Below are 26475 nucleotides of genomic sequence, written 5' to 3' on the forward strand. Positions count from 1 at the left end.
TGTCTCCTCAGCCTGCTTTTAGAAGGAACTTTCAAGCATACTTCTTAAATTATATTTTACATTTATTACCAGCCAGAAGTGTAAAGCTGAGACATTTTAAAATAAAATATTTGCATTTAAATTAAAGCTGCTGCCGTGTGTATTTCCTGCCTCTTCCCCACACCGGGCCCAGAAACCTTCCCCCACTGGGCCCAGCACTCCCCCACCCTGGGACTGGTGCCAGCTCCCAGTTTCAGCTGGTTCCCAATATCCCCTCTGGACTGGTTCCAGCACCTGCCCACCCTGAGCCCCTCCCAGTATCTGCTCTGGATTGGTCCCAGTACCTGCTCCCCAGCCTGAACTGGACTCAGTATCCACCTGACACTGGTGCCGGCATTCACCCCGGCCTGACCCGGTCCCAGTATCCACCCTGAACTGGAGCCAGTACTCACTCTTTGCCTGAACTGGTCCCAGTATCCAGCCTAGACTGGTCCTGGCACTCATTCTGGGCTGAAAAGGTCCCAGTATCCCCCCCCAGCATCCTCCCCTTGAACTCCTCCCAGCTTCCCTCCTGAACTGGTCCCAGTACCCATGCTAAGCTGCTCCCAGCACTCACTCTGTCCTAAGCTGGTCCCAATATCAATCCTAAACTGGTCCCAGCGCCCACCCTGGCCTGAACTGGTCCCAGTATCCATCCTGAACTGGTCCCGGCATCCATCCTGAACTGGTCCCGGCATCCATCCTAAACTGGTACCAGTACCCACTCAGACCTAAACTGGTCCCAGCATCCACCCTGGCTTGGCCCCAGCCTCCGTCGATGCCTGAGCTGGCCCCAGAAGCCCCTTTCAGCCCGTTATGGCGCTGCCCGCCCCCGGCCCGCCAGGGGGCTCCTGGGGCGGACCGACGGACACACAGACGGAGGGCAGACGTCCCCAGGCCGCCGTGCGCGCAGGCTCCTCATTGGCTGAGGCGCTCGCACCGCCCGCCAATGGCCGCTCTCCTGGGACGTGGCTGCGGCGGTGGCGGAAGTGACGGAAGCGGGCGCGAGCCGCCGGAAAGCGGTCCCGGCGGCGAGAGATGTGGTTTGGTCCTGAAATACAAGGATAACGCCTGAATGGTCGAATAATAACCCAGTTCATCCGCCCGACGCGCGTCCCCCGCCCCCAACTGATCACTGGCAAGCACCGTGCGAACAAGAATTGGATTTGTTGTTGGTTTGTTAGTTCCCCGCCCCGGCTGTGCAGGATGAGCGCCGTGGCTGAGGAGGTTAAGGCAGAAGACGGCAAAGCGAAATTTGAAAGAAAAGTGTTTTATTGCGAAGTGAGTGCGTTTCTTTGGTGGCTCTTGAGGGCGGGTGCTCGAGTGCGGGCATTGCGAGGTGTGCGGGTACCGGAGACTGCGCTCTCCGACGTGACCCAGCTGTGGTGTGGGAGACCTGTGAGTGAGGGGAGCTGTAATGTGAGAGGAGAATAATGTGGTCGGTCTCTAGGAGAGCTGCTTGCCTCAGGGTTCGGTGAATTCAGGCTGTTCTTGAGCCGTCAGAGGTGCGGTGTGATGGTTCTTAATTGTAGCCTTTCCAGTCTCTGGTCAGTGTTTCTCATAGGTGGCTGCAGGGGCCCGTTTGTCTTTAAAGGCTGCGACGTGCTAAATTTGTCAATGTCCTATTATTGTTCTAGCACTGAATATTTTTCTGGCGCGTTCAAGTTCTGCAACAGTATGTCAAGAGAGTCGACAATATTAGCATGCATTAGTTTTTTTTTTTAAGCTAACGATAATACGAAATATTTGTACATCTGTAATGTTTTCCGTTAATTATTGCAATGGTGTGTGTCTGTGGGTCTTAATGAAATGCAGATATCTTCCTCCATTGTTCCTCTGATCGCTTTGATGTAACAGTGAACGGAGCTGCAGTTATTCTAGGGCATAATTTTGCCTCTGTTCCTTTCTAGTCACTATATGATCATCCCTTTTTGCTGGCTTTCTACCCTGAAGAAGTTTAGAAAACTAAGAGTGGTAGGAGAGAAGGGGGAAGCTCTTAAAAGCTTCTTACCACCTGGTTTACTTAAACATGTATTTAAACATCATTTGAACAGGTTTGGGTACTATTTCTGGTCATTTTAGTGGTATGCTGCTCTTTTAAATGTCATGCAAAGTGTACTGTTAAGCCAGAGAAGACCTTGAGAATTACACGGTAGGAATGGGTATATTTCGAGTTCTTATTTAGCACCAGCTACAGAATATCTGTAGCATAACTGACTATGTGCTTTCGTTTATCTCTTTTAGGTTTGTAAAGTTTCTTGTGTGAGTTCTATAAGTCTTCAGTCACACTATCGTGGTGCAAAGCACAGAAAGGTAAACTTTTTCCATATTAGATGTATATGCAAATTTAATCATAAATCTGGGACTCAGTTCTTGATTTCACACGGCTTCAAGTGCTTATTTAACTTATTGATAGATCTGTAACAGTAATTTGCTTGAAATATCCCAAGAAAAAGATGAAGAGGTGGGACTCTCACTACTGTACCTTGTACAGCATGTAACTTGAAACATCAGCCATACCTCAAGGTAAATGTGTGCTAATTGTGAAATTAACATTTGAATTACATGGGGAGCCACAAATGGTGAAAGAATGTAACCTTCTGATTTTGGATACAGTTGGTAAAGGGACTGTTCTGTTTTGCAAGTCTACATAGCTCACCTGTACTGTGAACAAAACTGGAAACTGGCTTACTTGTTGCTTTGATATTAACATCAGTTCTGATTTCCTGGAGGGGTTACATAGATTCAGCTAACAAGTCTGACAGTTCTGGGTTTTTTTGAAGCATCTCAATAACAGCTCCCTGGTTTAAGCACAAAACAAGTAAAGGCATTAAATTATTCGACAACGTTCTGAGAGGATTTATTTAGAGATGAAGCTTTTACAAATGTTGTTTGGCTGAACCTTTGACTGCTGATTGGCTGATGATTGTCTTCTATTTAAAATTCCACCACATTCTCAATCTATAAAGGTGAGACATAGTTGTCTGTACTCCCATCTCAGCAGATTGTTTGTGTTGTTGTGGCACTGTAGTGCCTGCTCTGACATTTTCTTAATGACACGTTGTTCTTCCTGGAACATTAAAGACTAACTGCAATACTACCTTTCTCAAGTGTTTGTAGGCCCCTTTTTTTTGTTGAAGATGAGGGACGTCTCCCCACCTCTTTGCTTTCAAGACAGATTAATAATATTTTGTTGTCTGCTTGCTGGTCACTTTAGTAGTGTTGATTCTTATTTGAGTCAGTGGCTCCACTTTCTCAAAATGCTTTTTTTCTCCCAGGATTGAGACTTCTTGTTCCCTTGTAGAATTTTCATGTCCTGCCAAACGTCCCTACTGATGCAAGGAATTCCTTTGGTTTTGTGGTTGTTTCTTTTTTTTTCCTTAGCTAACTTTCATAGCAATCCAATTATTGCTGTTTTTCCCTTTTAAAGTAGAAAAAGTAGTGGTTATTTTCTTAGAAAATCTGCACATAGTTTTCCTTCTGTTTCACTTTTGGAAATCGGTGTGTTGTGCTAGGCAACATCTTTCAAACTTTCTTGTGTCAAGGAAGGCCTGCAAACCGATAGGGAACAAGAACTGGGCAGGTTGAAAAACTGGGTGCGTGTTAGATGATAAATGTTAGTCCTGGTGTGTGGAATCCTGTAAGTCATGTGGCTGCTGCAAGATTGCCTCATCATTCTTTTCAGTTATCTTACTTTAAACTATTAAATCTATTGGATGTTTTGGTGGGGAAAGATCAGAACTCATAGAGTTCTTTCAAGTTTTTGTGTCACTAGGTTTGAAGTAACCATAAAAGCCCTGAGCTTACATTCCTTTTTGATACAGTGTAGGTGTTGATAGTGAAGAGCTCTTAGTTTGTTCCTGGCTAGAGGCATTCCTCTTCAAACTAATACCAAGGATGTCCTATGACAACAAAATGAAGAAAAGATAATAGTTCTTTACCTAAATCACAATACTGGCCTGGCCAACCCCCCAGCCATTTTTTATAACTTTAGTCAAATTACTTTTTTCCTATCAGTTACCTATTTGTTTTTAAAATAGCATTGTTAAAGGTGCTTTGTGCTTGCCCTCCACTAGAAGGTGTTACAAAAATGCAGGTAAAAGGACTCCATCAAAAGGACAGTCACTGGGAAAATGTCAAGAAACAAATGTAAACGCGTACTACATTGTGAAATTATTTTCATTTCATTGACCTACATTTCCATAGCTATTCAAAGTAAAATGTGTTATTTTGAGTAGCTGTGGTAGTAAAGGTTGGCTGTCTGACACATTTGTAGTAATACTTCTGTTGACTTTGTGTACATGGCTATTCTATCTCTCTTTTCTTTTTTTTTTTTTGACTTTGAATAGGTACCTAAGTTATTTCTGCATACCTTTTTTTCATCTCTATATGCTGATCATTTTTTCTCCTGAGTATCAGTACCACTGACTCCTAAGCATTAACATCAGAATGCATCATTTCTTTAGAGGAGGTCACTTTGCAAACGTCTAAGAATACTTCTTAGGTAAATTGTACTGAATGCATTGCTTCCATAAAACTAGGCAGAATTGTAATAGTGACCTATGTATAAGGAAATAATTAAGTCAAATTCTTAATTCTATTGAGGAAGTCTGATTGCAGTCTACAGCAGTGTGCTGTACTCCTTGGACTCCAGAAAGATTGCTTTGGATGAGTTGGAGATTGTTTGGATGTTTTTCCTGTACTGACTCAGTCTGGCTGTTTAAACTGACAGTGCCTAAATAATTTACTGCTGGAGGGCAAAACGTAAATATACCTCCCTCTTCCTGGTTGCTTAGGTAGACTACTGAGATTTTTTTATTTGGATGGAAGTTTTATCCAGAAGATTTTGTTACTTCCCCAACTAAAAGAGAATAAGCCTATACCTAAAGCCTCATCAAATTCCTCTATGTTGGAGGCAAATAATTTTGTGTGTTAATCCGAGTGGACATTCTTACAAGAAAGTGAGTCCTGAGTTGTTTCATTTGTATTTACGTTTGTATATTTACAGACTCAGTGCTTTGTAACTCTTTGGGTTGATGTGTGATTCATTTCAAGGGGTAGAAATAGGCTGGGTGACATACTGCAAATAGAAGTAATTTAAAAATATATCAAGCAAATCACTAGTCAGCACAATTACTTTCTTTGAATGCTTAATTTACAGAATATTAGCTAAGATTTTAATTCTACATAGTGTACCTCTTTAGAGTTCATTTAGTTTCTGTCCCTGAGAGTTGATTCTTTGTTGTGCCAAGAATTTGTATTCCTCACTGACTTCAGTGTTCATGACTGTGATGGTTACCATATCCTTCAACTGGAACTTGAGTAATAAGAATACGCATCTAATTTTTTTCTATTGCTGATAGTTCCTGAGGCCAAACCCGTGTAAAAAGTGCTGCTGGACAAAAGATTGAGGGGCTGAGGTGATCACAGTACAAGGCTGTGTGTATTTTGTGCACTGAGTGCCCTGTGACCTCTGTATAGTTGCATAATGGTGGGTTTTATGGTTTTGTTGCTGAGCAGGTATTGATGGGACAGGGAGTTGTGGAAAGTGACTTAGCCAAAATATCATTCATACACGTGTGTATAATTCTTGGCTCTGGAAACTGGAATTGGCTTGTATTATATACTTTGAAAAACAGTTGAATTTTACTTCTAGGCATTATAGTAAAATATTTAGAAAACAACTAAACTTACAAATGCTTTTCATTGAACCAAGCCTGTGAGAGTAATGGGGGATATACTGCATGATAGGTGAGATTGGTTGGCCTTTTTTTTTTTTTTTTTTGGACAGCTGAGTAAAAGTCTAGGCCTTTTGAGAGAACAGTCCCCAAATAAGATATACCTGCATATACCTGAGATATGGTGGTATGTGATATATTTTAATCTAGTTTTGTAAATATGCATTAGTGTGCTGGTTTAAAAGTTAACCAGCAGGGGGAATGAACCCAACTCAAAGGAGAGATTATAAGTCAGAATAACAATTTATTAAAATAATACAGTAAGTACAATAATACAAACAAACAATTGGTCTCAACTCACAAAAACCCAAATGTATAACCCAGTACCCTGGGGCCTGAACAAAGTGGTGTTCCTTGGGCCCTGTTTGAGTCCAAAGTAAAGGGAGAGGGGAAGAACCTGCTGGTGGGAGAGCTGCTGCAGTCTGGCCAGAACTGGTGATCGCAGTCCAGTGGTGGTCTAAGTCTGGTTGAGAGCGATGAGATGCAGCCGTCCTCTGGATCCCACGAGTGGGTTCAAAAATGTTCCAAAACTCCAAGATTATATATCCTCCAGTTCAGGCAGGAATGCTTGGTACTCTCCTCAGGGCGGGGAGTTCACAAAGGGTGTGAGGACAGAAACATCCTCCTATCTCACAGGCCTCTTAACACCTAGTTTATAGCCTGAGGAGTCAGGCTCTATGGGCAGAAGGTGCGAATAGTCTATTGACAACAATAGTCTAGTTTCTGGGAAATGACATGGAAGGCTATAGAATACAGTTTTGGGTTACACCCACCATGCTCTATGGGCAGAGGGTGCGAATAGTCTATTGACAACAATAGTCTAGTTTCTGGGAAATGACATGGAAGGCTATAGAATACAGTTTTGGGTTACACCCACCATGATGAACTGATCTCAGCTGTCCTAACTAGGACAATTAGCTTTATTGCTCAGTTTGCTGGAAGGGAAATCCTGCAGTGGAATGTCTTTTTTTGCATGTCTTTTGAATGGCCTTTTGCAGGTATGGCACCAGCAGAAGTGTTGCCTCTTCTGTGAACTGTATTTGGAGCATAGATGAAGATTGTTTCTGGTTCTGTCAAAGATTCAAGGTTCCTTGCCCTCCCTTCATATCTGAAGTTAGATAGGTAGAAATGCCTACCATGTCCCAAAAGGAGAAAAATCTGCATTCAAGACTCTGCAAGCTCATTAGAAACAAGAGCTGTTAATCTCTGTCTTCACTATTTCAGTGTTCTAATTTCTTCTACCTCTTACCCTTGGTTGCTGTGCATCAGAACCTGTGGTTGAAAATACCTGATGTACAGGCAACTTTTCTGCTCTTTCTTATGGCATTAAAATCAACCATGCTGGAAAAGCATTTCAGTGGTACATTTTTGTGTTGATACTTGGAATGCTAACATAGCTATGTTTCAGTTAGAGGAAAATTACCTGGCTGTTGCATTGTTTATGTTTGGTCTCAAAAAGCATGCTGTCGTGTTCTGCAGCCTATCTTTATGATCCATAGAGACTTAAATTGTGGAGCTTTTCTTTTGAGAAAAACAAATAAACAAACCATACAGAAAACCAACCAACCAACCAAAACTTGCTGCTGACATCTAGCAGATGTATTTCAGAAGTGTATATGTTTAAGAACAACTAAATTATGTTTATGTAATACTTAACTATGCACATGAAATTGTTCTGTTAGATGACTGGTGAACTTGAATTGTGTGGAAAACTACTTTATGCAATACCTCTTACAGGTATTGAGGTATCTACAAAACTACATTAACCCAGTGTACGTGGGAGGTTTTAACCCTTAAAAACAGTAGGTTTTGAGTTTTGGCTTCTCAAAGTTAGACACTTTGTTAAAAGTTACTCTAACTTTTCATAGTCTCAGCTCAAAAACAGCTGTTGCAACACTTGACCCAGGACAGAGAATAAGTTGCTTACCTAATGTGTGAGAATCTTAATTCCTGATGTAGAAGGGATCACGAGTAAAATGGACCCCTTAGCTTCAGCGGTGAAACTCCATTTCTGATATTAGCAGTAACCAAAGTGCAATCAAAGCTGATTGTCTGAAAAGGGTCAGAAGGAAATTCTTTTTGAGCAGCAGCTCACAGTTGCTAATGTTTTCTGCACTTGTCTGAAAAACTTGGTATTAGCAGCTGTTTGTTGTAAAACTACAGAATGGCAAGTAACAAAAACTTGGAGCAGCATAACTGCAAGAGAGGTTGTGTCTGTATTCTAAGTTTACGAAATCCTTCTGAGCTTATACAAAACCATCCACTATCTGTGGCAATATTGGGACTTAGGTAACTTCCTAACTGCCATGGAAGAACAGCGTTTTGGCTTCTCAAACAATTAACTGCTACGTCAGTCTTGCTTCCTGTTGAATTGTGACACCCATGTGCATTATCTCTTCCATGCCACTGAATTCTGAAAATATAGCACTTAACTACATGGACTGCTCTGGACAGAGAGATGCTTTACAAGTGGAACGATCATACATATTGTTTCTTTCTTGTAAATGTCAAGTTTGTGTTTATTTGCCAAAAAGTTCTCAAAATGAGTCAGGATTGTTTTAGCCATGTTCTGAAATGGAAATTTAAGTTCCTCTTTCCCTTAGATTCTGCCAGAAAGTGATCTGTTCTTGATTCAGCTGATAAAAGCCACTTTTCCTGTTCTTCATTATATGAATGATCTTTCATGAGATTTGGCTAGCCTTAAGGTTTAGCCAAATCTACTCAAAGTGGTGGAGCAGCAGCTTTTACTTAGTTTGTTTTCCCTTTTGTGGAGAGGTTTTCTTTTTTTTTTTTTTTTTTTGGTGGGAACTACAACTTTTGAAAGCTTAGGAGCTGCAGTCATGCAGAACTCAAGGTTTTCCTGGCATCTTTGAGATGTTGTGTTTCAATCCATAATCATCTCTTAAAATTTAATTAAGTAACAAGGCTTTCTTGAAATTAAACTTGTCTTAACTGTAAGTACACTTTTGTCAGTACTTCCAGCTTTTGCAGAAAATCATAAAGGCTCTAATTTTTCCTATATGACAATGGAAACTTTGGCCTGTAATGTGATTGGTCTGCGAAGGCTTCTCAGGAAGTACAGGGTTTTTCCTTCAGATGGTGCAACACATTAATTTCTTTTTCTTATTTTATTTTGGGATGACTTGCGTCTTCATAATTAAAGAAAGAGAAAGCCCTGAGATCCAAGACTGTCTGTTGTAAGTATAACACTTTTTTCTTTCCAGCCTTCTAGGACAGATATTGCTTGGGAATTTTAATGTTTGTTGCTGTTTTAGTAGTTCAGGTATTTGCATTTGCCAGATTCATGTGTCTGTAACTGTGGTTCTGTTTATATGCTGAACATTCTTCTGAGATTTTCTATCTAGTAAACTGTGGAGCAAAGAATTATTTTAGAGCACAAAACCTTAATTATGCCTTTCCACATGTAAATGTTTATATATCTGCATAGTGGAGAGATGTGTAGTCAGTATTTTTGTTTCTCACCTTCCCAGACTAAACCACCTCCCACTTTTCTGTCAGCTTTACGTGCTCACTGCTAAGCTTCAGGCAGTGTGCTAAGAAGCTAAATCAGCAGTCTAACACAGCACCGTTGCAGATGCAGCTCTACCAGTGCTGAAATTGCTTGGCTGCATCACAGGAATGTTCTGCCTCTCGTTACTGTAGTGGACTTGGAGTAGCAAAGATGTATTCAAGGTGAATTCAGTTGTTGGGGTGTCTTTTCCCCCAGGAACTGAGAATGTGAATCCAGACTGTCGTATGTGAATGAAAATAAAAGTTGTGGTGAAAAGTTGAAAATGTGGGATATAACTAGCTCACAGTGGAAATGAAAATCCTGTTGTAAAGGTACTTATGAATGGGAAGCAGAGTACATAGGCAGATATGGGAATACTGATACAAACCAGTGAGATGATTAAAACCCAAAATGGTTATACAGTCAGTCATCACAAGAAATAAGCCTTTCACTTCTACTTTATCTTCTTAGCCTGTTCTCCCAAGAAACAAGGCTTACGTTCCGGCTTTGTCATCTGTTCCCCAGTATCTTTTGAACCTCGCAGTCTTTTTGAACCAAGTTGATCAAGAGTGCCTGAAAATACACATCTGCACAGAGGAGAGCGATGGTGTCAGTCCTGTACTGAGGGAAGTGCTGCAGGCTGAGCTCTCCACTTGCTGGACCCTGCAGAATCAACACACCTGAAAGATTTATAAAAGCACTGGTCAGAGGCAACCTTCTGAGAAACTGGACTTCATTATCTGCTCTCATGGTTTTGTGTTGATAAGAGAATTAGTGCAAGACATGTCATTCAAGTGTGTGAACATTTATGAGATTTTGCCTCAGCAGACATGACTGCCATCTGCAGATCTTCTCTTTCTAGAAATACTGATAATGGAGCTCCTTGAAAGAATTTGAATAAGTTGTGAAAACTTATAGATCTTCTCAAAATCCAGTAGATTCAAACACTCCAAAATTGCATTTGTACCTCAGCAACAAGAACATATCCGTGTGGCTATGGGCAAGGCTTTTTAGTTAAAGGCACTTTCTACAGATTTCTTTGAATTTCTTGTGAAAAATGATCATTAAAAGTAATACTCACTAACTGAAGAGGTTCTTTCTTCAAGATCATAAAATCCTGTTTTGGAGGAGTAATGTAAAGGATGCATGGGACAGAAAGTGAGACTTGAATAAGGTGACAGAAGGTATGGCAGCAAGACTTTGAAAAGAATGGTGGAATGCAGGAGCCTGTTGCAAAGACCTACATCTTTAGAAAACAATCATGTGTGTACAAGCTCAGTGTCCCGTGGAGAATTTGAGTTAAGAATGTGTGCATGCTACAAACACTGTATCTTTGGAAATGTCATGACTTGGAATCTTTTAACTGTGATGTATCTTATAGAACAAGAAGAGAGAAATTAAAATATCTGATTATTAAAGTGAAGAATCTAGATGTGAACCTTTGGTGAACAAGTTAGCTCTAACTTCTGGAAGAGTCCCAGCATCACAGGGTGCCACATGTCAGAAGCATTGCAAGGTGTGCTTTTATCCAGAAAGTTCTCTGCCTCAGCAATCATTTTGAAGCAATCAGAAATTTTTACTTCTAATACAAAATGATTATTCATACTATCGATGTCTCCTTTATCCTACTCTACCAGTACTTCATTTTGCTTCACTGAAGATCAAGATGTGGGAGGCTGATTTACAAGCCACTGGTAGAGTTTATTTGTCCAAAAGAGACTGGAATTTGGCCTTATGAAATCTATTTGTATGTTTTAGTTGTGATGGATTGGGTGTTATTACAAGCAGAAAAGCTTTTCACCTGAGTAAGTTTCTCAGCGATAGCAATTCAGATTTAATTTTGGGAACTTTAATGCAGAATTATACAGTCAGTTTAACAGAACTTCTTGAAAATCTCCCATGGATATATTACCAGCTATAGAAATAATTCTCCCTTGAGATCCAGCAGGTCCAGGAAATTCATTGTGCTCTGTCACTGAGATAAAAGAATAAATTACAAATTTGTTTGCCTTTATTTTTTCATTTTATGTAACTGATACCTTTTTCTACAGTTTGCAGATTTATGTAGTAGAGCATGAACAAAAATTTTACTGCATTTGTGGAATTCAGTAGTAAAGTTTTGTGAATGAGCATAGAAAGTATGGATATTCTTAAATGAGATGCCATGTGTAAAGTATAAATCCAGTATTATTTCAGGATATAAATTAATGAGATACTCCTGTTGTTGCTGCTGGATCTGCAATCTTGTTCTAATGTTCATTTTATCAAATATTCCAGTGAGAGTGAAATGTGAAAGCGTGTTCAAAGAGCCAGAAAAAAAAAGTCTGGATTTTGTGAAAGTGAAGGATGAGTTTTCTTGGAAATCACTTGGAACAAAACCTGACAAGTATCTGAAATGTCCACTAAATGTCTAAAGATGAACAGGTGCTTCGGAGGATGAGGTTTGACATATTTAGAATGTTTTACACCAACATCTGCATTTTCTTCCTTGCTGCAAAATTAAAAGAAGTTCCTTTGTTAGTAGGGAGAACACTTCCAATGCTGTTATCGTTTGTAACCCAAAATTTAAAAAGACAAATGATTTAGATTCTGAGTGCTTCCCAATGGGACATGCCATGTACAGTATCCTTTCTGAACTCATCAAAAGTAATTGTGGTGAGTGCATGTAACCTGGTTTACTGTACAATCATGTTGGCTTTGAAGTCACTTAAGTGAGGAAATGCCTGTATTTCCAGATGTTTGTTTTTGGAGGAGTACCGCTTTCTGTAAGAAAGTCCTCTGCATACCTTCTGAATTTCCATATGGCAAAACTATCAACAAGTCATTTTTGTTATAATGACAGAATTGGATGTCTGGGGCAGTTTTTAGTTGTTTTGGTTTGGGTTTGTTGGGGTTTTTTTGCCTGCTCTTCAGCAGTTCAGAGGAGAGCACCTTAATGGAAGATAGGGGAATGGAAGATGCTGAAGTTCTAAGACTTTAATAAGAGAGTTAAATCAAAGCTCAGCTGAGTATATGAATTTTAGTCATGTAATTCCTTTGTACAGTGATATAATTGGACAGATGAAATACTTCTTTCAGCTTGTTTTGAGGCAGTTGCAGGGATTCAGGTATTCAGGGATAAGGAGGGGAGGAGACCGAACATTGCTTTTTTTCCTGGGACCTCTTGGCCAAAATAGAGAAGTTTGGAAAACTTTTTGCTTTGAGGAAGAGGTATTAAATGATGGGGAAATGCCAACATACATGTTAGGCAAATGTTTGCTTGGGCAATAGCAAAATCCAGTGGTTTACTAGTATGAGTCAGCTCAGGCAGAAGGCATAGTATAGGGTATGAGCCCTATTAAAGCTATTTCTGGGCTGCCTAGCTTTATTGGTGAAATTAATTTGGCACAAAGAGAAGTGGATTAATGAATTTCTTTTTCACACAACCTGTGGAATTTTTCTCGCGTTACAGTAAGGTGCAGAGTTAGCTTGCAGTGCTGCTCTTACAACAGTACAAAAGTGTAATAAGGAATGTTGTTAGGTGCTTAGTTATTAGAGCTGCTAATCTGCATCTGCATCTTTCAACTTAAAATCTCTACGTAGCACCATGAGTAAAGAAAGCTTCACTGTGGTGGTTGACATGGAGTCAAGGGGAGGAATCCAGTCTGAAGATAAGCTGCAGTTATTTAACAGCACTGACGGCAAATTCTTTCTCCAGTGAAAGTACAGACATCATGTGTTCAATAGTTACAACCTTATCAGTATACTAATCAGCATTTCAGCTTTGTTATCAGAAAGTTATTTATTTTAACATGTCCCTCCATGCTCAGTGTTTGTTAAACATTGATAACCATGCGTGAGGTTTTGGGATGTATAACTACTGCAATGTTTTCAAAAAAACCCCAAACTGGAAGTTCTTTTCTGACTTGAAGACTAGAAGAGGAAATGTTTCAGAAGCCGTAATAATAGAAGTATAAGATTGAAAACTGCTTCAACACCCTTACCCACCTCTCTCTTGGGGAGTTTCTCTATACGCTGGAATCTGGCGTCCTTTTGCACTTCCCCTCTTGCATTCAAAAGGGAATCTGCAGTGCTGAGCCCAGTACTTCTTTGCTGTTGAATAGCTGAATTGACAATGTCTGATACTACCCTTAAGTTTTGAAACATAGCTGTTATATTTCTGGTGTTAGGAATGTGTGTGTATTACAAATGCACTTACAGATGTTTCTTTGTTCTCCATCTTTTATATGTTCAGCACTCTGAATATTGAAAGGAAAGGGGTTTTTTTGTTCATTCATGTAGGTAACTAGTAACTGGAAAATAGCCCTTACTAAATAAAATCATTAGCTGAAGGGGATTTCCTGATACTGCTAAGATTTTCTAACTTCCTGATTGAAGCAGGACTACTGCCAGTGCTGGGTCATCCCTTGCTTGCTGAATTCTTGAACATCTCCTCAGGCAGAGGGTCTGTAACCTGTGTTTGATCAGTCCACAGTTACTCTTCTGTCTTAAAGAGGAATTTTATCCTAAGGTCTTATCTTTGCCTCTGAAGCAACTATTTCTGGCTGCTACTTGTTAATACTTTTGTCACGTCCACACAGGGTGGGAAATCTTTGTAGCTGCCATTGATGTATCCCTGCTATGTCCTCTTAGTCTCCACTTTACCAGACTAAACAAGTCCAGCTCCCAAAACTGTTCTCATAAATTATTTGCTCTCAATTGTTTGCCTTGGTGGCTATTTTGAGATGTGGGAGGGGGGTTTGGACTAGGGAATTGGATTTTGGGGCTCTCAAACCATGACAACCCTCCTTCTTTCTCCACTTCCCACTTGAACTGAACAAGGATGGTACTAGCCAGCCTCGCAAGTCCCAAATAATGGAGGATGAGGTATTCTGAAGTAAGCAGCTTGTGCTGCATCTCAGGATGGGGTTTGCCTTAATGTTCCCAGGGTCCTGCTTTATTGAAGCTTTGACATTGGTTGTTGCCTGTAGGTTACTGTTGTCTGTGAATTTGCTGAGTGTTTTGTGCATCCTCAGCCGGGTTACTGATGTTGGTATTAATTGTTGTGGGCCTTGTAATCAGTCTTTAGGGCACTCTGCTGCTTACTGAGCACCAAGAGGCTGCTGCACCTTTGAGCCTGGCAATCCAGATGATTTTCAGCTCATTGATCAGTCTGATATGCTTTAGGGAAAACACTGTGTTTTGGGTTTGGGGTGCTTAAGAAATATAATTTACCTTATTAGCAATATTACAAAGCCATGTGGCTAGTAAGCATGAATTAAATGTTAGCCTGGAAACCCGCTGTTGCTGAATGGGAGAGTCTTTAAGATCATAATTGCTTTGTTAAACTTTTTCCAGGAGCAATGATATTTACTAACTGCCTTTTTTTTTAATAAGGGAAAAAAAAACTCACAACCCCCCCAACAGCTACTTTTGGTGATAGTAGCAGCTAGAACTTGATTTTTAGCTTGACCATGTTTGTAAACTGTAACCATGTTAAGGCAGACTGCACTGTGAACTGCTTCTGGTGCAATTCTCTGTAAATGCAGTTTCCCCTAGAAGTAAAATCAAAATAAAGCACTAAAAATCTTGTTTCGCAGGTGCTTATTTGTGTCATTTAGCGTTTGGCCATGTTGTCAGTCTGCAGATGCTGGACCTGGAATCTGACTTGAGCTTCCGACACTAGCTGAACAATTGAATTGTTGTGCTTGCAGAGTACCTGGAGATCTTTTGTTCTTCCACCAGAAATTTTGAAGCATTTAACTGAAAAAAATGCATAATTTCTTATAAGGAATCAAGGGAGATATGCTTTCCCAGACCCCTCACTTATGTTAATGTTGCAGTTATTTGCAACATGTTTACAACCATGATTTGATTTGATTTACAGCTTTGATACCTATCTCTTAAGTGCCTGTCTTATGCAGAAAGAGGAAAAAAATTGATGTATACAACACGTTGTGTTTACCATGAGTATAGAAAACTTGATTTCAATAGTAATTACATGTGCAATTGTGTAATTTAACTCAAACTTCCACTTTTTCCAGTAAATGAGTATTAGTGTGTCGCCTTGTTTTAAACTTGAATGCTGTGACTTACAAAATACCAACAACATCATTAATGCATGGTCGTTTGTGTCTATGGATTTGAAGGGGAGTGGGGCAAGGGAAACGTTCCAAATGGAGGAGAAGTACCTTTATAAAATACATCTGAAAATTCATTCTGAAGCTCTGAGTGATTAAGAATATATACAGAACCCTATGTAAAAGAAGATGCAATTTAATGGTGACATTGATTGTGTCTGAGACTGTGTTTAGGCTTTAAATGTTTAGACCAGAAGTTTTATGATGAGTACCTGTAACATAGATTGATTGTCATGCATGATACTGAATAGTTAAAATAATTAAAATAAGTAACCAGTATGAAAAGCATTTAAAAATCAAATAAGAATTTAATATTCTGGGCTTCTGTGAAATTCACACATTTGGTATATTGTGTTGATAGGGGAGGGGAGTGGAATGAGAGACTTTTTCTTAGAGCAGTGAAGTTACAGAAGAAAACTACATCAAGATGGAATACTGAGCCTATATTAAACCTTAAAATGAAGATAACTCTTCTATTCTGTAACATGTTTGGATGACCCACTAGGTACTTAATAAAAGCAAATGAGAAGTAGTTGTCTGACTGTCAAACTGTTATCCTAGGTCCTGCAGCTCCAGTCCAAACTCCGATGAAGTATGAAGCCCAGAGACCAGGTAGCTGAATATAAATGAGCTAATGTCCTTTTCAGATGCAACTTTGAAATCAATTGTTTTGTTTTAATGATGACTAAAGCAGGTGATTAGATTGTGGTCTAGAAAGAAGCAGTGCAACCTGCCAAACGTTTGAACTATTGCTTTTCCTTTGTACACTGGTTAATTTTCTTTCCTAAGAAAAGGTCTTAGGAGAATATGAAGTTACAAGTATTTTCACAGAAAGACTTTTGAACTTGAGGCATACTTTCTGCCTTCACGATTATCTGATATCTTACTGCATTTAGCTAATTTTTGTTGGTTGTTGAAGTTTTCAATAAAAAATTTTGCATCACTCTTTCTGTACACAAATGATACAGTGGAAGTTTGACAAACCAGAAACATATAAACCAAGAACAGTATGAGTTGTTTGCTATTAAGATGATACTAAGACAGGAATATTTAGTTGTATGTTAGGAAATAAGAAGAAAATGACCTTGAAGAGACCTTTAACCTTTTTCTGTGTGGATCTTTCTTTATTAAGACCAGAAGCCTTTCTCTGTCAGCTTGGCAATAGCCAGCTCGCATTGAGTTGCTGCACAGACACACAAATGCATGAGGACTGCATAATGCATTTCAGTTTGTAAGAATCTTGTTTATGGAGATGAATTATGTAGCACCAACTTGTGTCAACTGTGTCGCACTATGCTACTGCTGCATGTCACCTCAGGCAAAAAAGCCCCAAAACAACATAGAAAGATTTTAACAAGACTGAAATTTTGGTAGGAATGGACCACACTGTTGCTGTGGCAGGAGGCATTCCCATGGAGGTTTTTTCTAATTGCAGGAGGTTTTCCATCTAAATTAATGCTGGAACTTTGTGAAATTTTTCTTTGTTTGCAGCCCAGGAGTTCGACTTGATGGCAGCACAGGCATATTCCTAATGGAATGAATATTTAGGAGTAAATATGGAATTCCCTATCCCTGTGAGGTTTTGGGGTTTTTGTATTTTTTAAACTGTAACCTGGCATCCTAATGGGAAAGAATACAGTAACAATTCAGTGCTTGTGGTATTTCTACGTGCTTGCTCCAGTTTGAAGAAACAAGCAGTCTTTATGACTCTTATGTAATTCATTTGTCAGTTTTATCTGATTAGGAAGATGAGTTCTATTTCTGCACATTTTTTTCTCAGATTAGGAATACATATTTTAACACTTCATCATGTTCCTTTATAATGTCCAACATTTGAATACCCTTACTGCCTCTCTGAGATTGTTTAGCAGATACATTTAGCTGAACTCTGCTGGTGTTCTCAGTTGACCAGGAAGTCCAAAAACCAGGCTATTAAAACTCAGTCAGGACCAAGCTACAGCCCTGATCGAAACACTACTAGTTCAGACTTAGGAATATACTACCAGTGTTTTTGCCACTTTTGGGCTGCCCAGAGCACAAGAGGCATTTGTTATATTAGTGAAGATTGTGTTCTTTGTTAGACTTAAAGCAATATGATTCTTGGACTTCAGACTCCAAACAAGCAGTTCCAGAATGTTATGTGTATATTAGGATTTTAAGGAGAGGAGGGGGCTGGTGGCTTGGCTTGCCTTTTTTTTTTTTTTAACTTTTTGTTCTTTTTCTTTTTTTTTTGACTTTTTTTTTTTCATGAGAACTGACACAGTCTGGTACATGCTATGAATGTGAACTCAGTATCTTTCCTCAGTAAATTGGATGGTGTTAGAAGTTCTATTTTGCTTATTTGGTTCTTTTCTTGAAGACATTAAATCCTTGTTATGGAGGACAGGGTGTTGGAGTCTTTCTGTTGAGGGACTGAGGCCTTGCTGTTTTCTGTATGTATTTCAGAGTGCAAATTTTGTCCCCATTAAAGTCTCCATTAGAAACTCCTTTAAGATCATGGATGTTATGTGCAAACTGTATAATGTGTAATGTCTCTTTATGTGTCTATTTTTTACTTCAGTGAAGAGAGGACTTACAAAGTACATAACCTGTCTGAAGGATTTTATGAATGATCCCAAAAGAGAAGAACCTCTAGTTGGTATGTTTTTTGTTTTATAAATTGTGTACCTTTGAATTTGTGACCAAATGGCTTTTTGAAATAAAAGGTGGCATTTTAGATACTATTTCATTTTCTGGAAATATATTCAATAACTTATATTATAATATCTATCTCATACCTTTTAAGCGTTAGCTCGTTGCACTGCATATTATGAAGGCCACCTCTTTTATACACCTTAACTTTTAATACAACTTGTTCCTGAAGGAGCCATCTAAGTATACAAGCTTTTCCCAGACCACAGAATTTTTGAGCTTGGAAGTGACTTCTGCTGGTCTTAACCCTCTGGTCAAGTCCCAGAGGAGTTTGCCTGGGACCATGTCTAGATGGCTTTTGAATATCTCCAAGGTGAAAAACTCCACAGTCTCTCAGGGAAACCTGTGCCAGTGCTTGGTCATCCTCGCAGTCAAGGCGTGTTTCCCGATGTTCAGACGTGTTTCAGTTGTGCCATTGCTTCTTGTCCTGTCACTGGGCACCACTAAAAGGAGCCTGGCTCCCACTTCTTTGCACCTTCCCTTCAAATATTTATACACACTGACAAGATCCCCTCTGAGCCTTCTCTTCTTCAGGCTGAGCAGTTCCAGCTCTCTCAGCTGTTTCTCATAGGAGAGATGCTCTAGTACCTTCATCATCTTCATGGTCCTTCACATGTCCATGGCTCTTGTACTGGGAAGTCCAGAACTTGACATAGCACTCCAGAATTGGCCCTACTGGTGCTGAGCAGAGCCTGCTGTCAACACTACTCCTTTTCCATCTCAGCGATACCATCAACATTTCTTGGCTCATCTTCAACTTAGTGTCCACCAGGCCTTTTCCTGCCAATCTGCTGTCCAGCAAGCCAGCCCCCAACTGATGTGTACTGGTGCCTGGGCTTGTTCCTCCCTGGATGCAGGACTTGGCACTTGCCCCTGTTGACCAGCCTAAGCTTCCCGTCAGCCCAGCTCCAGCCACTCAGGGTCTCTCTGGATGGCAGCACAACCCTCTGGTGTATCAGCCATCTCCCCCAGTTATATGTCATCAGCAGCCTTGCTGAGGGTATGCGAGGGTAACCAGACTAGACCCAGTATTGACCCCAGGGTGCACCACTACCTACTGACCTCCAACTGGACTTAGTGCCACTAGTGACATGTCATCAGTCATGGTTCTTTATGGCTTCCTATTCGGTGGGATATACCAATGTTCCTGTTCAGTAAGATATTTTTCCTGTCTGTCTCAAACTAATGAGATTAATTTTAAGGCTTTCTTTCTTTCTAAGTGCTAGATTAGGCAACCCTTCTCAGTGGCCTTAGTGTTCCAAGTATGTACTGGTAGCCTAGAGAAATATGTTCCCTCTTGAAGACCTAAGCAGCAAATTTCCTAATATTAGCTGAAAATTTCCCTGTTTAGTGCATTGTCTTTTTGTTACTCCACATAAAGTGTTAATATTAAAAATCATAGTAATTTATTACTAGAAGCATTTTTAGTAGAAAACTCTTTGGTTACAGGAATGCCTTCGGTTCATTAGGTGATAGTTTATTTGCAGAGCTAAGATTTAGAAGTATAATACTGTAGCAGATCAGAGATGGGGTTGAATTTCTTCATAGCAGCCTGTATGTTTTGGATTTGTGACTGAAGCAGTTTTGATGACGTGCCAGTGTATTTTTTCTGTTGCTGAGCAGTGCACTGTGTCAAGACTCGTTACTCTGGGTCCCCATCCCTCACCACTTGGGTAGACTGGGGGTGGGCAGTAGTCTGGGAGGTGTCACATCCAGGACACTTGACCCGAACTTGGACAGAGGATATTCTGTGCTGCATATTCTGTCAGCAATCTCAATTGAGACAAAGAAGGAAAAAGGGGGGGATGGAGAGGGTAGGGTGGAGCAAGGTTTAACTTCAAAGGTGGCTATTCAGAGACTGTGACTGGATATTGGTCTGCTGGTGGGGAAGTGAGCAACGGGGTTTTGCATGTGTTTTTCTTTTTTTTTTCACCCCTCTTTCCTTCACTTATTAATTTGTCTTTAATCTCAACCCCTGGTTTTCTTGCTTTTGTTCTTCTTATTTTCTCCCCACCCTGCTGAAGGCTGTGTATGTGAGTGAGCCAGCAGCTATGTGGTTCTTCGCTGCTGGCTGGGGTCAAGCCATCACAAATACAGAGCATTGGAAATTATGACATAAGGGAACAGCTGCTGTTTTAAGCTGCTTTTAAATTTGTTATGTTTAAGCTGTTCAGAGTAAAACTTTTCACGCTAGGTAATAAGCCTCAAACTTGGAGATTTATGAATACTTCTAAGGGATAGTCTCAGTAATTTATAGGAAAATGAAGAAAACTCCCATTTTCATTCTTGTAAAATGTGAAAGTGTTTAGATTAAAAAAAGCCTACACTTTTAAGACTTTAAAAAAAAGGTTTTAGATTTTTAAATTTTGAAGGACTCAATTTTTTTAAGTGATTAATGTCTTTCCTACATCTGCATTGTGCTACTCAGACACTGTCCAAATTATGCTCGACTAAGTAGTTTAAATGCAGTTTTTAAATCTAGACATTTGTGTGGCATTTCTATTCTCATTCTCTGTTTTATTTTCTTGAAAAAAAAATCCCAAGCAGGAAGAAAGGTGCATGAAATATTTTCTTTTGGTAGGCTTGCAAATCTGCCACAGATGGTGTATTTCCTTTCTCAATAAGACATTGGAAAGAGATAAATTTAACTAATGTGATCCTGAGGGAGTATCGAAATTCTGAAAATGGAATATTATTATATGTTCATTTTGGCTTTTAATGAGCAACACTGAAGAGAATACATTTGTTTATAGTAGAATATAGTAAAATATAGATACTTATAACTCCTGCTTCTACAGGTTTAGAACATGTGGTTGAAATCAGATTTGAAGGAAGAAAAGAGCCGCGTTATGAATGCAAGCTGTGTGAGCTTAATACAGAGATGGCTCCCATGATAGAACATCTTAGTGGATATAAACACAGGAGAGCATACATTGTGAGTTATTTTTGATGCATTTTGATAAAAATTTCTTTATGATACTCCCCCCCCCTTTTTTCCTCTAAATAATTAGTTCAAACTCCCATGTGATAAATTGCTAATACTTATACAGTTGACTCTTCATGGGTCAGATTAATATGAAAAGCTCTAATGCCGTGAGCTGTTGAGGCAGTTCAATCCAGAGGTGCCTGTCTGTATCAGCTCAAAAGTCTGTTCCTGAGTGTTTGGATTGTTTCCAGGATCAGGTCCCTAGAATGTTGTGGGTTTTTTCTTATTCCTCAATATGTCCTTAACATTGTTAGATTTGGTATAGAGGATGTTTCCTTTTGGTAGGAAGCTTTGCATGGTATCCATTATTTGTTTTGAAGCCTACTTAAGCAACTCTAAAATTTAATTAGTTGTGTTACAGAGAAAAAACTAGCTCATAATGCTCAAATCAATGTTTACCAGCCTTTTGGAAGCTTTTCCAAAAGGTGAAATGTGTCAGTTTTTTAATATTGTGATGAATTTTGATATTGACCTTTTCAAGCTGTTTTTTTCAACAGTCTAAAGAATTTCCAGACAAAATGAAGAGAAGGACAGCAGATGTAAAAGAATGCAAAGTCTCATTTCTCAAACGGATAGCAGGAGAGCTAGAGAAGACTGAAGGGTTAAAAATGTATGAGGTAATTGGAAGTAAATGTAAAGTATTTGTTAATATGTCTTTTATCAATGTGTTTATGTTTGTAGTAAATTTTAAAAGTACTGCAGACAAAGCTTGTTAAATTTCGAAGGTTTTAGATTTTTTAAATTGAAAATGTCCAGTCTGAATTCCATGGTTCAAAAATTTCACTGCTTGACTTCAATAATTTTTAATTTTTGCAACTTAGATTTTCTCAAACGTAAGCAAATTTTCTCTCAAGTTTCATTCATATTTACACGATTCAGTATCTGTGAAATTATGGTCTACACTATGCTGGCATAAATAAAAGTACTTGTTCCGTTCCTAAAGGCAGTTGCAGAAGATACTTGTTTGGAATTTTAATCAGAAAGTCTAATATGAAACTTTTTCTGTTTCTAGATTGAAGGCTACATAAGACCAAGTACCTCACGTAAGTCTACGAATTTCTTGAATATAATAGAATTGATGTAAGTGATATCTGGCCTAGTTTGACTTAGTAGTTGAACTCAAGAGTTTGACTGATTTGAAACATTCAACTTGTAATAGCGCTAAATGTTTTCAGAGATTTTCTGGTTTTTGTGAATTTGAAATGAGGAAAGAAGGAAATTGCCAGACTTACAACGTTCCTTAGCCAACCTGAAGAAATACTTCCTTGCTACCTTTTGACCCTAGTACTAGTAGTAGAAGGAAGGTAGGTTTGATTGAAGTGGGTGAAGGTTGCATAGATCAACAGAATTTTTCAGTGTGAATCAGTTTCGGATTGATCATTAGTGGCTTCTGTGGATTGTACTTTTTAATGTTGGTCTGAGGTGTTGGTCTAAACAAGGTGGCAGAGAATCTTTTTGAGCTCTGTTTGTGTCTCTTGTGAGGAAAAGGGAATGTGACACAGTAATCTAGCTCAGTAATTCTCAGTTCAGGGTAAATTGACATCAGTCAAGTCAGTAGACTTCTGTAGAAGTAGAAGACATGCTCAAATATCAATCTGGAACATCAAAAAGGGTGATCCCACCCAGACCTACAGGATATGAAGAACTAGAGAAATGGACTAGAGTGAAGTTAGCTGCAAAAGCACTGTGTCATTCAGTATTAAGGTCTGCTCTAGTTAAGTGGTAAGGTCAACATCAAATGAATTCCAAAATAAAAATACTCTGGTTATTTAGAAGAAAGTCATGCTTACTGGTTTAGCAGCTGTATGTCTTTAGACTAGATCATATTGGCAAATTTCAGCAAGAGCGAGTTTGAGCATATAATTAAGACAGGCCTTTTGGTGACATATACTAGTTTGCAAGAAGCAAAATGGACATTAACACCAAATTTTGGCTGCTGCACAGATCTTATGCAAAACTAAGATAAGATTATATATTCTTATATATATATGTAGACAGGTATGTATGTATGAGAGACCTTGAAGTGATTGATTTGTCGCTTTTCTTAAAGGAAAAATTACAGCATTTCTTTATTCCCTAAAGAGGAGAGGTTATATGTATTTTGTCTTGGGCTTTGGATTAAAAATACTGACTTAATGAAGGTAATTCCTGTAGCCAATAGCTCAAAGTGTGAAGTTGAGCTTGAAGCCTTGTGTATAAGCACAGTTTGGTAGTAGAACATATCAAGTTCTGGTCTGATTTAGTCTCTGAATTCTGCCTGCATCATTTTTTTTTCCTGTCTAAAATCTATTCTTAATGCTGCTGTGGAATACAGCAGCAAACTGGAAATAAGTCCAGAGGTTGACTTGGCTATTTTGCACCAGGCTTTTCAGATTGAAATTATAGCAGATATCTGGAGAAGCCTGTCTGTATCTTCAATGGGGAAGTGATAACTGTGAGTCAATACAGGATGGGAAGTGATAGACTGGTCAGTCTTGCTAAAAAAGACTTGAGGGTTACGGTGGATGCCAAGCTGTATATGAGCCAAGAGAACGCTTTTATTTCACACAAGGCAAATCTCATATTGTGATGCTACAGGTTGAGCACAGGCAGAATATTGGAGAACAATCTTATCCTCAATTATTTGGTGCTGGTAAGACCAAACTTGGAATAATGTGTCCAGTTTTGTTCCTTCTAGTTCAAGGGGAAGCTGGAGAAATTGGAGAGGATTATGGAGTTTTTCAGGGGTCATTAGCATGTGCCTAGGGTGAGGGTTTGAGGGAGCTGTGCTTGTTTAGAACTGGAAAGAGAAGGGTAAGGCATGATAACTGCTTGTAGACTGCTACAAAGATGACAAAGTCAAAGTTGTTGGTAATTGCAGACAATGTAATGAGATGACCAGAGATGGCAGCTTGAGAGGCTGAACTTGGGAAAAACTGAGTTCAGGGAGGGTAGTACAGGTTATCCATAGGTAGTGAACTCTTCATCCTTGCAGGTTTTCAAGACTTGGTGATACAAAACTAGAATCTTATGTTGGCAGTAGTCCTGCTTCAAGTAGAAGGTTGGACTAGACAATGGAACTGAAGTTACTACACACTGAAAGTGCCTGACCAAATAGGTGAAAAACCACCATTGTTGAAGACTTGTAAAACTCAGCTGGACTCAAGCCTAACCATTCAGATCTGATCTTGAGGCTAGTCCTTGTCAGAGTGAGCAGAACTTCAGTCATTAGCTGGAGTAGAGTGAAGTTTCCAACAACTGAGTAGTACTCCTTGTCTCCACTCATCTTCTTTTCAAACAGGGCAGATTTTGGAGGCTTACTGGAAAGACAGCACAAATTGAATAATTCAAAGAAAATTAATCTAATTGTCAGTGTCCTCATCTTACAGTTAACTGGTTTCTCTTCTTACCACCTCTGTGGTACTTTTACCTCTCAGACTGGACTAGGTGACCTCCAGAGGTCCCTTCCAACCTAAACTTTTTTATGATTTTGTGAGAGATCCCTACATCCTACATTGCCATGATTCTTAATTTATTGGATATTTTCTTTGAAATGGTGGCAGTCCTTTTCTTTCCTGGCATTTAGAAAACTTTGGGACAGTGCAACTTCATGTTGCAACTCATCAGCATGTGTTTACCATGTTAACATGAAGTGGTTAAAATGGTAACATAAGTCTTTCAGCCTCATATTGTAGGAGCAAAGATGTCACTTGTCCTGAGAATTATTACTTGTCCTGTTGCTTATCCTGGAACACCTGTGCTGATAAATACTTAAGAAGTGATAAGTTATGTACCGTGCAGTAGCTGATTCTCTGAAGCATAGTTACTATCTTAGACTGTCTTGTTTTACTGAGCTTTCCCTCCCTCCTCATATTATACACTGATAGAGATGAGATGATTAGACACTGAATCCCCATAACTTCTTGTTGGAGACTGTATGTATATGGAGCTTTCAGGTTCACTGGTATATACACAGAAAAAAACATTGCCAAACCTTTTCACTGTTTTTGTGGAGTAGGCATGCCCACCTCAGTTCAATCCATACAGACTTCTTGTGTGGGATTCAGCTGCCTGAACATGAACAGGTTTTGTAGGGTACCCTGCAAACCAGTTAGGGCACAAGCCTCCCGTAGACTTTTCATCAAGGATGCCTGGTAATTCCTAAAATGGCAATAATGTGTCTAGTTTTAGGCTGCTGAATCCTGCTCTTTAAATAAACTGCAGTCACGTCAGGGCCAGTAACTGTTCTCTGTGTGTAATGCATCTGTTGCAGTAGTATGGTGGAAACCCTGTGATGTTGCTAATAATACTTTTTCATTTTCTAGCCCCATCAAAGAAGAAAGCAAGGTGAGAATACTATCCCCACAGGGGAATCAAAAGAGATTTTTCATCTACTTTTCTATAACAAACATCACGACATATGGGGAAAATATTTTATATTGTCTTTCCACTGTACTTATTCCTCTTTTGTAGATTGTTCCTTTTTGTCTGTGCGGAAATAGTAGCTATGGCTTTTGAAATATTGCACTCACAAAGAAATTGCAGTTGAAATTTCAGGCTATCCAGTCTATTTGTGATGCCATAGGCTGAGTAAATTGTATAAAAGGCACTTGTGTTCATATAGGAAGACAAAAAAACCCCACCATTACTTTAGTCATCTCCTTTAGCTGATCTGTAAAGAAGTTCATGAGTACTACTGGATCTCTTTGAGAGTCATTCAGAATAAGGACCTTTATGGCATATTTAAAATACTGTTATTTTTTAGATATCCTGTATTGGTAAGTGATATAAATTTGGAAACTTAAATATTTTGGTTCTAGATGCTGTGAGTAAAACAAACTTTTTTTTGTAGTTTTAGAATGCATCTTAATATTGTAATTTCTTTCTTTTAAGGTGGGAAGATGATTATAAGCATGAGGTATGTAGAGGTAGTAACTCTGCAAGTATCTTATGTTGTAGCAGTTTCCTTATGCTTGCTTTTAATTTTTCTGAAAAATGTTTACTCTTTGACTTCATTTACTCTTTTATTAATATTATTGCAGAAGCAATTGACCTAATGACCAGGGTTTTGTGTTCATCATAGCAGAGGGGAGGTGAATACTGTACATTCACCTTAGCTCTCATAAATCCTGTTCAGAGTCACTAAGAGTCTCAGATCCAGTGTCTGCAGGCCAGGTCTCTCAACCTGAGCTGCAGTCTCCCCTTCTCTGTTTTGCCCCTCTTCAGATCAAAGGTATTCTATTCTGAAGGTTTGGTTTAAATTTTAAGATATGTCTAAAAGTTTACAATCGTTTTTTCTAACTCAAAGGTGAAACTCAAAATGTTCTCTCAAATATCTGCCCTAACCAACACTGGGCACAAACACTGAGAACTGCCTCATTTTTATCGTAGTGGCAGAGGTTGGTTGTGCAGGCCTCAGGCTGGTCAGGTACT

The 26475-nt window shown here is 39.3% G+C and overlaps 1 protein-coding gene across 3 annotated transcripts in view; it reads left to right on the forward strand.

Annotated features, from left to right (window-relative positions):
* The first annotated feature begins 963 nt into the window (after positions 1-963).
* LOC127482431 (uncharacterized) overlaps positions 964-26475 on the forward strand; it is a 34153-nt gene continuing 8641 nt past the window's right edge. For 2 of the 3 annotated variants that reach the window (XM_051812737.1, XM_051812738.1), the window contains exons 1-10: positions 964-1299; positions 2263-2331; positions 8920-8953; positions 15948-15998; positions 17947-18024; positions 20876-21012; positions 21561-21680; positions 22076-22106; positions 25368-25389; positions 25936-25960. In XM_051812737.1, the coding sequence (XP_051668697.1) occupies positions 1225-1299; positions 2263-2331; positions 8920-8953; positions 15948-15998; positions 17947-18024; positions 20876-21012; positions 21561-21680; positions 22076-22106; positions 25368-25389; positions 25936-25960 (642 nt within the window). In that variant the 5' untranslated portion in view covers positions 964-1224. The remainder of the gene's footprint in view (positions 1300-2262; positions 2332-8919; positions 8954-15947; positions 15999-17946; positions 18025-20875; positions 21013-21560; positions 21681-22075; positions 22107-25367; positions 25390-25935; positions 25961-26475) is intronic. The other variant, XM_051812739.1, reaches the window with a different exon arrangement.

The sequence above is a fragment of the Manacus candei genome, unplaced genomic scaffold (assembly GCF_025592945.1).
Source record: "Manacus candei isolate 608988 ecotype Guabito, Panama unplaced genomic scaffold, ASM2559294v1 h1tg000088l, whole genome shotgun sequence".
In the NCBI taxonomy this organism is placed as follows: domain Eukaryota; kingdom Metazoa; phylum Chordata; class Aves; order Passeriformes; family Pipridae; genus Manacus; species Manacus candei.